This window comes from Fundulus heteroclitus, chromosome 12 (genome assembly GCF_011125445.2).
Source record: "Fundulus heteroclitus isolate FHET01 chromosome 12, MU-UCD_Fhet_4.1, whole genome shotgun sequence".
In the NCBI taxonomy this organism is placed as follows: Eukaryota; Metazoa; Chordata; class Actinopteri; order Cyprinodontiformes; family Fundulidae; genus Fundulus; species Fundulus heteroclitus.
Genome location: NC_046372.1, coordinates 32985275 through 32999173, shown reverse-complemented (window position 1 = coordinate 32999173; position 13899 = coordinate 32985275). Strand labels below are relative to the sequence as shown.

At 37.9% G+C, this 13899-nt stretch overlaps 1 protein-coding gene across 1 annotated transcript in view; it reads left to right on the top strand.

Moving 5' to 3' along the window:
- The window catches only part of pdlim2 (PDZ and LIM domain 2 (mystique)), a 52276-nt gene that overhangs the window by 9355 nt on the left and 29022 nt on the right, over window positions 1-13899 (top strand). Inside the window, exons 2-5 of the mRNA XM_012863303.3 lie at window positions 5915-6042; window positions 8020-8171; window positions 11686-11755; window positions 12195-12346. Coding sequence (XP_012718757.2) covers window positions 5950-6042; window positions 8020-8171; window positions 11686-11755; window positions 12195-12346 — 467 coding nt within the window. The 5' untranslated portion in view covers window positions 5915-5949. The remainder of the gene's footprint in view (window positions 1-5914; window positions 6043-8019; window positions 8172-11685; window positions 11756-12194; window positions 12347-13899) is intronic.

Here is a 13899-nt window from a genome sequence, read left to right as displayed (position 1 = left end):
TAATGATGGTGAGCGCAGTAACCCTGTTAATTGGCCCAGACTTTTAATGAGAAACGAGGTATGCGGTGCTTGTCCTAAACACTTGTGGAATGTGCAGACAATGAAATGGGCGTAGAGGGACTGGTGTGGCTGCTGTCCTAGATCCACTCAAGCCTGTAATATTTGTCTAATCTTCGTAAGAAGTTCAAGAAGACGCTCTTGCTTACTGAATCAATGTCAAAATACTTGAAGGCAGATTCACTTGGATGATTTGGCTCATTAAATTACCATTGTTTTTACTGCTTTGACAATAAACCTGATTGAAGTAGTCAACTACTTTTTTTAGATTTTGCATAAGTCATATTCAAACTTAAAATATTATACAGTATTAATGCAAGTTTTAATGGTAGGCTCTGTGTAACATACAGGCAAACTATTTTTTTGTATAAATGTATGATGAAATTTAATTGGATTTCTTAGGCTCATGGGATTTTAATAGTGGTAGATAAAAGGGCAATTGAGTGGTGAGTTACACCTGTTGTTTTTGACACCAAAAAGGACGAGCGGCTGAAAGATCTTTGTCAGCTGGGTCTTTCCCTGTACCAATCCTTAGGCTTGTCTTAATGCATTATCTGCAGTTTATTTTGCTTCAATGGGATGAATAGTGCACAATTATCAATAGACCAAAAGTCCAAAGGTAACATGACCAGTTTGGAGATGGTATCTTCCTCTCCCAAATTTGACTGCACCAGTTTATAAAGCTATAAGATGAGAGTTTGGTATGGATAACCATGACTGGCTTGCAGAGTCCTGACCTATTACAGTGGGGATTGGAAGACAGGCCTTCTCGTCCAACATCAGTGTCTGACCTCACAAATGCGCTTCTGGAAGACTGGTCAGAAATTCCCATTAAAAATACTCCAAAACTTATGGACAGCCTTCCCAGAAGAGTTGAAACTGTTATAGCTGCAAAGTGTGGACCAATGTCATTTTGAACCCTTTGGCTCATGAATGTTATGTAACTTAAGTTCATGTACGAGTCAAGGCAGGTGATCAAATACTTTTGACAGAATAGTGTCTTCTTAGCAACATTAACCAACTGTATTGCATGATTTTATAGTGTTGTGCACTGGCATGCAATAATGAAATTATAGTGCACCTAAGCGCTAATTCAGTTTTCCTGCTCCTCAAGAATAGGCTTCAAGGGATGATTGAGTGAGTGGGCTGGTTGAAAGGATTAGTGCTGCATAACACTGATGTGAAAAATGTACTCCATCCTGTCTCTTGTGTCAAACACTCTTCATGACCTTCAGGATCTTGGGTGCTGTCGTCTGTCAGGTTTGGGCATCTACTGCAACATTACTCCAAGTTAAATGTTGCAATAGTTTGTAAAGTGTGACTTTGATACTTGGAATGCAATTGTTTCATTCCAAGCAGTCCTTTGCAATATTAACACACGCATTTTGCAATGCTTTGCGATATATTGTGCTGACGCGGCAAGGGTAGACTTTAGACTTTATTGTCCCAATGGGAATTTCTTTTCCACAGAACAGCCCTTGGACTTCCGTCACCAGGAGGCAGAAACAATACAGCACAAGACACAATATAAGACCACCATATGGAATATATCATAAAACTACAGCAAAGAACACATCATATACATGTCATCCTAAGTGGGTCCTGTTGTACACAACAGGCCCCACTTCGACCTTAATGCCACTTCGACCTTAATGTCGAATATCTGCATCCTGAGGGCAGTGGGATGAGGCATTCCTCTAGTGGCTGAGTAGATTCCTATATTATTGACATTGCAGTGCTCGTTATGACCTCATTATTGAGTTGAGAACGGTTGGGCAGGGGCAGACCAATCATATTTCCAGCATTGCTTGTTATACGTGCGAGTTGAGTCTGGTTTTTGACAGTAAGCATGTTATAATAACAGGTGGAGGAGTACAGTAGATTGGATTGGATGAGGCTTTCGTACAGTGATAAACGTGGAGCAACAGAGTCCTAGGTTTACGGATGACTGATTAAATAAGGAAGTGTTAAACAGGATATATTAGGGCCTTCATTGTTGAGCTGTAGTAGTTGTACATAAAAACGTTTAGCCCATGGCCACTTTACAGTGGCCCAAAATTCAAAATATTACACAATTTTATAAGCCCACTATTAATATGATGTACAACAGAAAATGGCAGAGCTTGGTCTATTAGTGTTTCTGGCACTTGTTACAACAGCTTGCACTGTCGCTCTTACATGAAGTTCTCAAGAAATGTGCTGAAACTCCAACACAAATGGCTCAACGAGTTTGTGATTGCACGGCTTGATGTATATATCATTTTAGTACTCCAGTGTTTATACAGGGGGAAATCTTTGTGTATATCGTTTTTACAAACGTATCATTATGTTCTCAAAGTAGCTTTAAGATTTAGTCTTACAAACACAGGATCACAGTTGATTGCCCTGAGACCTAAAGTGGGCTCCGCAGAGGTTTCTCTGTCTGAATGTGGACTGTTGTTTGCTCTTTTAAAAGCCTGAATCTGCCTTGCATATTAAGTTTATTGTAACTTTTATTTTATCTACACCTTTTTCTTTGAGATTGCATCTTCAAGCTGAACAAATTGCATGAGTCTCGGTTTACTTATCCACCTAATCTGATCACACTGGTCAAACCTACCTCTCTGGAGCATTTTTTGTGTAGCTGTTCTGAGTCTTTGTATTGCATTAATGGTCTTTTAATGTAAATACTAAAATAATTTACACCATACTATACACATGAAAGTTTCTACAGATCTACTGAGTAGTAGCCCAGGTCATGTGTTGTAGCTTGTAATCTGTAGTTTTATTGGCTTTCCCTTCCACCAGAAAACTGGCTTATAGTTTAGCTGTGCTGCAGTTGTTACATTTTTATGCTATACAAATCTAACGTTTACATTTTGTTTAAACCACTGTTATGCAATTATTAAACGATTAATGTTTATTGCTCTTTTAAAACTCATTTACTTTTTACACAGTAGCTTGTTGACTCAACATTGTGATATGGTTATGGTCATATTTTTAATTACATATTTTTAAGGTTTGACCATGACTTTATAATCGTTCTACATTTTTTTTTATTATCTGATTGAACCAGGCATTATAATCTGCATAAATGTTTAAGAAAATCACCTTTACCCAAGAGAGGTGGTTGGCTTCCAACACATCCGGTTCATTTAGTCATTTAGTTGTAAGATAATTACTGTTAACGTTTTCATCTGTCAGTGGGCTGATATTAACCTTAAAAAACAAGAGAGCTCTACTGTCTACTATAAAAAGGTAATCCTTCTCTTTATCTTGTGTATTTATTTGAACAAAGACTGAGGCAAGATTTAACTTAAAACTATATGGATGTCAGGTGATTTTTCTGCCTTCAGCAGAGCATCTATAATTAAAATGGCTTATAGCATCAACAACGTGTCTACCTACACATTAACTCTGCACTATAACTTGGCTGTAAATAGCCCACCCCTTTTTTGGACAAGATTAGTCATGGTCACAACAGCTCTGCATGTGTGTGTTTGTACTGTTAATGTGTGTATGTAGCTGCAGCACGTATCCAGTCGTCACATAGTATTGCTAAAAATCTGTTTGTGCAGCCAGTCGAACGACAGGCAAGCCTCATATACAGCAATTATCAGAGCTCGAGTAAGCCGACAGTCTAATTACAGGTTGTAGGTAAGTCAAAGGGCAGTAGTTTCAGCTCTCGTTTGGGACCAATGAAATTCAGAATTTTAAATAAATGTGTTGTCACACTTTTTATGTACACATTTAGTCACAAAGGCTTGATTTTTTTATTTTTATTTTTTTATTTTTTATTTTTTTTGCATGAACTAAATTATAATGGCATGCAAAGAATTTGCCCTTTGCCCTTTCAGCCATAAAATGTTTTGGCTTCTTCTTGTAAAGGATATCAGTGCTGCTTTTTGTTACGTAATTACCCTTTTGCACCTTACTGATATCACCTTTTATAATGCTGTCACGCTTTCCAGACCGAAGAAAACGAGTAAATGAGTAACATTTGGTTTGATTCGAAAACGCAAACGTTTTTTTTGTTTGTTTGTTTTTTTGCCAACGAACAAGAAATTAATATAAAACATACTAACTTAACATTTAGCAAATGTTTTTATTTGTTTTTTGTTCTGTATAACTATTTGGAAGATTGCTGATAACCATTGGCTTCTAGGAGTATGGTAACCAAACAACATGTTTTAACATACATTTTTTAAGTGCTCGTAGTACAAATTCTCCCTCTAAGAACACCATTTTCCATCTGTGTTTTTATGTTGTGTTCTCTATGTCTGATGGATGAAATTAATCAGATTAGGAATAACCTAATCTAAAGAAATGTCATAAAACACGATAGTGATGACTGTCAAAACGAAACAAAGTTTTAATTAGTAATTGAACAGTGATGGTATGATTTGCTCACCTCAAATAGTAAAGAAGCGGGACGGTTAAAAAAAAAAAAAAAACTGCATTCAACTATAGTGTCCTGCTGATTTGAAATGTAGTTATTTGAAACCGAAAGTACATCCTTTTTAAATTCAAGGTTTTATGTATTTGTTTCAAAACCAGAGAGGGGGGTAGTTTTTAACGAACCTTTGAATGTTGGTTTCCCCTTTTGTTTACCAAATTCTGACAAAGCTTGATGTTTTCTCTCGAGCTCAAAAACTATTAGCCACTGTGGCTAATTGTTAGCAAGTTCAATTATCCACAAGAAAAGTTGACTTGCCACAACCTGAATACAGCGTTGGTTTAAAAAATAAAATATTGATTGTTTAAAATTAACAGAAATGTTATTTATTACAAGCTTGGACAAAGAACTTTGAGGTTACATTCTGCAGACTAAAACAAGCAGTAACGTAGTGCTTATTGTAAAAAAATTACTATTTTCTAGATCCTTCCCAAATGTCACTCAGAAAACATCTTATAATCTACACTTTTTATAGGCTCAATCTTTGTTAATTTGAATAAAAGTACTTGTATTTCATGGTTTAAAACCAGAATTGTCTATTTTCTAAAAAAAATAAAATAAAATAAAAAAATAGTGGATTATTTGGTGTAAAAATGAATGAAAGCCTTTTTTAAAGCCCTGCTCTACTGACAAAAACAATACAAAACAACGGAATGGATAAGTTTCATTCACATTCTAGAAAACACAGGACTAAACCTAGAGCAATAGTTATATTAGTGTTACTATTTACACTAAAGGAAAGACTGTGATTAGTTTTAATACTTCCTAAATGTTTAGGTTCTCTTGACCTTAAAATCTGATTTATTTTTACCCTACTAGAGTTAAAAATGCAGACGGATGGAATATGTTATAGACTCTGTGAACGATCATCAAACCCTGACCGTGCAAATTGTTGAACAAATCAAGTTTGTTTCTGTAGCGCGAGGCTTTCGTACCTTAAAGCGCTACCATATGTGCTACATGCCATGTCGTTATTCACTGCAGTATATTGGATAAACAGACATTGTGTGAATGGATGCCGTTAGCCTGATAGGATGTTTTGCTACTTGTTCACTGTCTGCATGATTTTGTTTATTTATTTTCTTTGTCTTGAAGGAGCAGTTGGATTTAATGAAAGTCTTTGGCTTTGCAGCCACTTGAGCAATGTTGGACATGTGTCTTTGGTTTGAGATTCTTCCCATTCCTATTTGATGTGGTTGCGCAAGCCACGTCAAGGGGACTTAAGCCAGTCAAAGTGAAGTGGTGCTGAAGATGAAAGGAAATCCATGCAATTGTTGACTGTCTTCACTATTTGATCTAATACTAAGTCTGGCTGAAAGAAATGTGCAACTGATGAAAACGTAGAGCCGTACACAAGCTGCGGTTTGGCACATCACTTGCATCTAATGTCATGTTTACTGTCTCCTTGTTTTTTTTTCCCAGGGTTAAACTTGAGCCTGTGCTGATCTGATCTTTCAATGGCACTAACGCTGAACCTGATCGGGCCCTCCCCATGGGGCTTCAGAATATTTGGAGGAAGGGACTTTAAGAAGGCCATTACCGTATCAAAGGTAAAAAAAAAAATTCTATTAATTTTGCTCAAATTTGTTTTAGTTAAAAGGCTATATCCCCTGTTTTCTCAAACTTCCTTATTTCATCTCCTTGTCTTTGTTTGCCTGTCGCTCTGTACTACTCATTTCCTTGACAACTGGATGTGTTGGAATAAAGTGGATGTGGATTGTATTTGAAGGAAACCACTGATTACAGTTACAGTGGAAGCTGAGGTGGGAGGTGAAGGATGCCTGGTCTGAACAGGGGAATGCTGGAGGATCAGATCAGAATTTGTTCATCCCTTGTGCATCATGGTTGCATTTTAAATTAAGCATGTTTGTGTTTTTACTCGTGGTATGTTCTTAGTTTGGTGGGATATGAAATGCAGAAACGTTGTCAGCGTAAGCAGGCGGAGTGACATAAACAAAATCCGGAAAACTTTCATAACGGAGAGGCACCCTGAACGGCCCACTGCATATCCTTACATTACTTTTTTTCCCCCTTTTGCAGCAACACCCTTTCTTTATTAGTTCCTAAGACTATTAAGAATAAATTATTGCTTAAGGGTCATGTACCAATTCTTCAAATGGTTGAAGTTGAAGGCCTATTTCACCTTTTAAAGCATTCATTAAATAACATATGCAAAAAAAAAAAAAAAAAAAACTTTAGGCTTGTAAATAATAGAGTTGTTAAAAATGCTTTGGAAAAATGCCAGGGGAAATGCTTGGGCTTAACACAATTGTGTAAGTAGCGATATGGTTGGAGCGGTTTAAGCTGTTGGCAGTGGCTCAGTGTTGACATGCAGGCCCACTTTATTCTGTTGACCTGATAGATGGCTTACCCCTGTTTGTCTTGGAGCCCAAACTATGTAAAAGAACCTCCAGCTGATCTTTGTTTGTGTGAAATCAGGCTTGTTCTGCTCACAAGACATGCACTATATTAGTTCACTACAGCAACGCCTGTTTACCTCACATTTGCACTGCCTTGCAAAATTATTTCTACCTCATGTTACAATGAATTTTATTTAGATTTTATGTGAATAAATATCAAAACATAACTCATGTTTTCCAAGTTACAGTTATGTGCTTAACAAATAAAATTCGAACAAAATCCTTGTTTTTGAGTTTGGAGTTGTAGCAAGGGCTGCAAAATGTTAGGAAAACATGCAATATGTGATAATGTTAATCAATGCGACAATAACGATATGAATAAACAAATTATTTAAATTATGTTAATGTCTTTGTTGTGCAATTATACTCAGGTGCTGCAGATGAATAATTGATCTCAGATTGAACATCTTTCAGCTTTGGATTTATAGCAAACATGGTCCATTGAACATGACTAGTCTTTCAAGATACCAGGACAACAAATGAATTAATAAATTAAGGGTTTGACCTCTTTACCATCTTCAACTTTTATGCTGCATGAAACTACAAGTGTCAATAAATACATTACAGGAATAGAGAGACTGAATCTGTAGACTTGACATTTCCATATATTTTAGTCCATGCGGTCTTAGCAACATGCATATTGCCTACAGAGATGTTGCTGTAATGAAAAAATTGCAATACGTCATGCAGCCCTAGTTAAAGCTAAACAAAATGGTGAAAAATTTAATGGTTTGAAGACTCTTCCCAGGGGCTGTAAAAGTGGTGTAACTGATGCTATATTTTAGGCCATAATCTGAAATCTCTTTGTGGCGGTGAAGTAGTGACTTTGACATGCGGTGACGCATGTAGCAGCGGTCAAACCATGTGTCACAATAATGATTTCCTCACAAGAGTATCTCAAATACTTCCACTGTGAATCAGCACGGTGCTGTCTTATGTGCATGTTTTTCTTTCTGTGTAACATACACCGAGCATCTCCGCTTCACATTTTCTCATCAATTATCATGGTTTGGATTGCCTACTCACTTAAAAGTCCTGTTACTATTTTTCAAATGGAGGTCATGTTTAGTGCTTGGGGCAATAACTGGACCTTATTCTTCTGAACAGGTCAATGGGGGCAGCAAGGCAGAGCAAGCGAACCTGAAAGCTGGTGATATCATCCTGGAAATCAATGGTGAAAACGCAGCAGACATGCTGAATGCAGAGGCCCAAAACAAAATCAAGAACTCCAAGACCCAACTTCAGCTGGTGGTGGAGAGGTATAAAAACACATCTGCGTTTTCAGTAATTATAGACTCATTTTTTTGGTTTAGTGGATATTTAAAAGTTGGATAGATGAACAAAACAAATGTAGTGCTATGCAAAGGCGTTTGTTTCATTCATTAAAAATCGTGAATCATCTTCTATATCCCAAATGGTTTGTTTGTTCCAAAGCTACAATCTGTGTACTGTGTTCACCTCCATCACGCAAGCACTGTACAAACAAAACAAGCGATTGTAATCAGGGGAAATGCCAGGATGTAGGAGAGCCACTCTGTTCCTTTCCCTGCTCCCTCCTAATGAGCCTTGTAGTGAGAGCTACAGAAACCAGGTTTGAATGCCATGAGGTTGGCTACTGGAAAAACCTTTCTTATAAGCCACGCTGCTGACGGCAGGCATTTTGATAGAGATTCTCCCTAATTCCTCTGGTAGTCAGGACTCTCAAATCCCTCCCCATCAATCTGTTTTTGTTAGTCTTCCTCCCTTATGGCATGCAAACATCCACAGAGACATACTTGCGCACGTTTCCACAGACTTCCTCCTCGGATGTCCTACGTCCATGTGAGTGAATTTTTCCCTCCTGACCTCATGTCTTCAGTCGGGCCAAAAACACCATTACCCCTTGGCTGCCCAGGACAATGCCACTGCGGTGCCTCCGCCCTGTTTTTGACACAGCAGGTCACTAACTCTCTGTGGGTTTTCGACACCTAAAACTTAACCTCCCAGCCTTCTCATTAATTTGGTTCCTCAAACCAATCAGTGGTTTGGGTTATTTTCAGACACTAGATGTGAATTTATTGTAAATCTGCACCATTTACTTTGTTCATTGTTTAGGCTCAGACAGTTTTTTTCCCCCCCAGCATAGCAGCTTTTTGGTGTTTGGTCTCCAAAAGAGAAGTAGTCGTTAAACAGAGAGGTGGTGTTTGCTACTGTTGGAAGCTGGATTGATACAATCGGGTTTTGGCTGATTCTGTACTGATGTTAAAACTTTATTCAGGATATCTAACTCAAACTAATATCTAACTTGGCATTCTGTATGGCCTACTTCTCACCTCTAAAAAAATATTTGTTTTACATAGCTTCTCGTTTTTTTTCTTTCATTGCTGACCGAGGTTTTCTCAGATTTTACATCCTAATTAGTATTTTACCACACAGCTCTGCTGGTTTTACTGAACAGTATTTTTTCTAGAGATACAAAATTCAGATCTTTTGTTGTCGTACTGACAGGCAAGTTAAACCTGCTTCTTGTAAATCCAGACTACTGAATGACTTCAGTTTTGGGTACAAGGCAGTCTGTGGAGGTTGTAAACCATTTCTTAAATGAGTTCTTTAGAAGAGTAATGGTTTACTCCCAGAACGCAATCCCCCTGTCATCAGTGAGTTAAGTAGTTGGTCGGTCTGTTCAGAATGAGCCAGCAATTGGCTGCTTACAGTCATGGCTCTCTTAGCTTGCCTTCTGTAGTTTCAGTACATGAATGAAGCACGATGCCCCCTTTGTTCCAATGCCAAAAGTTCCCTGCAACCAGAAATATTCCCAAACATCTGAATTTGCATTTCTTGTAAGGAAAGTAAAAGTAGATCAGCCTTTTTTTCAGCCATCTGACAAGCAGTGCCCATCAACATGTGTGGATGTTGAGGAATATTTTGTGCCCTGCACCTCTCAAGAAAGCTTCTGGTCACTTCAGCTCGCTCTCTGCTTTCTCATTGAAAGGACTTTAAGCTGTGGGTATGATGGAGAGGTTTTATGGTTGTGAAACTTAAATGTTTTAAAACCTTAAACTAAAGGGCTGTGAGAACGTATTTGTCCCTTACAGATGCCTTAACATTCTTGCTCTTTTGTCATCTGTAAAAGTTTCCGACCATCAAACAAAGATGGTAAATATAAAAAGCAGTTTTTAACATGATTCCATTTTATTAAGGGAAAAAGCTATCCAAGCTAGCTGTGGAAAAAGCAATTGCTCTTAAGCCTAATACCTGCTGTGCCACCTTGGCACCAAGCAACTGCTATCAAGTGTTTGTGAGAACTGGCAAGTAGTCTTTTTTTTTTTATTTTTTATTTCTGGAGGTGTTTTGGCCCACTCTTATGTGCAGACTTGTTTTATTTCAGCCACAGTGGAGGATTTACGTATGAAAAGCTTAACATCTTCCTACTAAATCTTAATCAGATTAAAGTACAGACTTGAACAAAGGGTTACTACAAAATCTTGATTTTCTTTTCTTTTTTCTTCTTTTTTGTGAGCAATCAGTGAATAATCTACGAGTGTGATTTGTATTATTGTCCGGCTGTATAACTAAAGTATTCGTGAGCTTAAGGTTGCCAACTGATGGTCGGACATCCACCTTTACAATTTTCTGACGGAGAGCAGAATTCATGATGCCATCAATTAAAGCTCGTTGTCCAGTTATTGAAGACCATCACACCATCAACGCCATGTTTGACCTTAACTAAGTGAGGCTGCAGTGATTTAGATGCTATTCTGGGTTATTTTGTGATCGCCCAGGTGAGTCTTGCGTGCACCTTTTGGAGTAATTTTGATGGACAGACCACTCTGGCGAACATTCATAACTGTTCCATGTTTTCTGCATTTGTAATACAATACAGTATTTGCAATACAATTTCCACAGGGCGCCAGGTTGGTTTGGAAAACTTTTCCCCTTAATAAATTAAATCGGCAGTTTTAAAAATTGCAGATTGCATTTCCACAGGTTATCTTTGTATGTCTGATGTTAAAATTGGTTAGATCTGAAACATTTCAATATGACAAAAGCAGGAAAAACTTAGTGTGCAAATACTTTTCCCTGCGCTGTACCTTGACTTCAGCAATCAGCTCCTGCAGCTTCAGGCATTTTTCAAGCTGTGGGTCCTCTGAACTAGTTTTTCTTACCTACATGGCAAACCGATTTTGTCAGTTGTCAAATTCCTACAATCTCTCCTGTGAATGCATACTGAGGAAGTAAGGCCACTAGAAGGATTCCTTCATAGCAATTTACCACAGTAATCCCAGCCTTCCTCTGTGCCTCTTTACCTTGGATCAACAATGAAGTGGACTTTTTCTGGCCCCTCAGCCAGTGGTCGTCTTCATGTTTGTCTCTGGGTCGACATTGCTCCTGTTCAGAATAATAGTAAAGTCCAAGAAATAAAGCTGCATATAAGATTGGAATATATGCAAAAGGAATATTTTTAAAGTTGCTTTTTTTAAAATGCCCTGCTGCTCAAACTAAGTCCACAAAGACGTAGTACCCTTTAGAAAAAGTAACTTTTCCCTTTCTCAGCATAAACATACTATTTCCTGATGTGAGTACATCAGCATATTCATGATTCAGTTTAGACCAGTTTTACATGCTGAGATTATTTATCTTTCCTTAGGTTTCTGTCTGCCTTACATTTTATTTTAATTCAGCTGTTATGGGATAAGATCTTAACCCAGGTGCACACCTGTGAAATGAAGCTTTGGGTTTTAAGGTATTGACTTTAAACCTCATCTCAATTCTGTGGTTTTTCTTCTTTTTAAGATCTGACCCTCCCAGCCCTGCACAGACCAACGGCATCAGCACCCCCGAACACCTCATTGGACACTTCCAGGTCAGTGCTGAGCCTCTGTGAGACTTTTCATCTTTTCATCCTTATTCTGATGACTCAAACTCAAATGTCAGGTATAATTTATGCATCCCACGAGCACTGGACTTTTAATGTCATGGAAAAGCTATCAAAGCCATTTTAATATATGCATTATAAGTACTCTGGCAGTGCTGCTTCATTTACTCTTATGCATGCATTAAACACCTGTTAACTGCATCTCCTGCTTTACTGCCCTCAGGAGGAAAGCAGGGAAACACATAATAGGGATTTAGTCGCTGTTCTTCTGTATTTCTAAGGTCCCAATTCACTTTTTATAATCCTCTCAACCTGATATATTTACATGTTTTTGTGTGAGGTAGGCTAGATGAAGTTACATTGAAGACACATGAAATCAGATCATTTTTCTCTCTTTTTTTTTTCTCTCCTTCTTTTTTTGGTGCAGGAGGTAGTCATAGTGAGTCGAGACGAGAACCAGAACTACGGAGAGTATAAAATCTCCAGTCCTACATCACTGTCCCCAGGACCCTATTCAGCATATTCTCCTGTCAGCCCTGAGAGAAGAGGGGAAAGACTGACACCAACCATCAACAAGAGGTAGCGCCTCTTATTTGACACTGTAAATATTAGTTTATGTAGTACCTCGTTATAGCATGCGGATTAAATTAGATTTTCTGCAGATCCGATTTGAATTATATTAATAAATCCGTGTTGCTTTTCCGCTGATGCTTAAAGGTATAACAATTTAAAGGTGGGAACAAACAACCAGCTTAGGGATCATTTGTCAGTGTTGCATGTAAGGCAGCGTATTCGATTTCAGAAATTACACACTCATGTTAGGGTTACTTAGAAAAAGAATATGGGCAGTAACTAAACAAGTAGATGTAAAAGGAACTTCTTCAGCAGGGGCTAAAAAGACCAAATTGAGTTGATTGTCGTTCAGAAACCCAGCTATTCAGTGCAGAAACTGTATTTGGACAAAACACAGCTCTCTTGACTCCACAACAGGCGAGTCAGTGGGTATGCAAGTGACACACAGAAAGTGGAGCCATGGGGTTGTACTGCTGCAACAAAAGATATGCACTGGATATCACATTCTTTCTTTTGCATTGCCTTTAACAAAAGGCAGAATGGGGAATGTTCACCGTAGTTTCTGTGTGGGTGGTGCAGTTGTTCGTTCTCCTGTGCATTTTTTATTGGAAGCAGTTTGTTTTGTTTGCACCCATGAACATTTCAGCCCAGGACAGTGTTCCCCATCAGTTTTAATAAAGAAAACTTTTAATCATAAAGACTTGATTTTCTTATTTTTTATTTTTTTTGGGCACTATGTGATATTAAAATTTAAATAAACGTAAGTAAGAAACTGCTGTTAAACTTCTGGGGATCATCAGTAGAGTCTTCTTGCGTTCTTCTCAATTTGGTTCCTGTAGAAGAAGATGGAAAAGAAGCATTTTGAAGCATTCATTCAAAATTTAGGGATCAATAATCAGACAAAGATATGAGTTTTTTGTTAACTACTAAAGGTTTTGCACATTTTTCTGGTACATAAGGGGTTCTTAAAATCACCTATGCAACAGCAGGACAAATAAAAACAAAAGATACTAATGAACAGCTTGTTCTTTGTATGATGGCTGGAATAGAAAAATAATATGCACCCTAAACCTTTTCATAATTTGCATTAATTTGAAGTGACATGTAACCTATATGGTTTTCAAAATCTTTTACAAAAAGCATGGAAATGCTTGCATGCATCCATCTTTAGACTGCATGAGTCAATGCTTTGTAGAACAGTCTTACTCTCTTTGTGCATCTCGAGGTGGATCTTATTTTTTGTCCAGTTTTTCTCTGGAAAATGTTTCAAGTTTAGATCAGATTGACTTCTGGTGCCAACAAACATTTTCAAGTCTTTCCACAGAACTCAATTGTATTGAGGTCTGGATTTTAACACCTGCCTTCAAACATATTAGGTTTCTTTGATGTAAACTATTCCCCTGTCACTCGCTGTATGTTTTGGGTTTTGCTCAGTTGGAAGGTCGCCCCGCAGCATGATGCTGCCACCAGCAGCATGCCTGCTGTACTTTTCTCTCCACAGCAAACACTTTGTGTTGGTTGTGTGACGCTGAAAAATATAGCTCTAATTTAGCTAGATG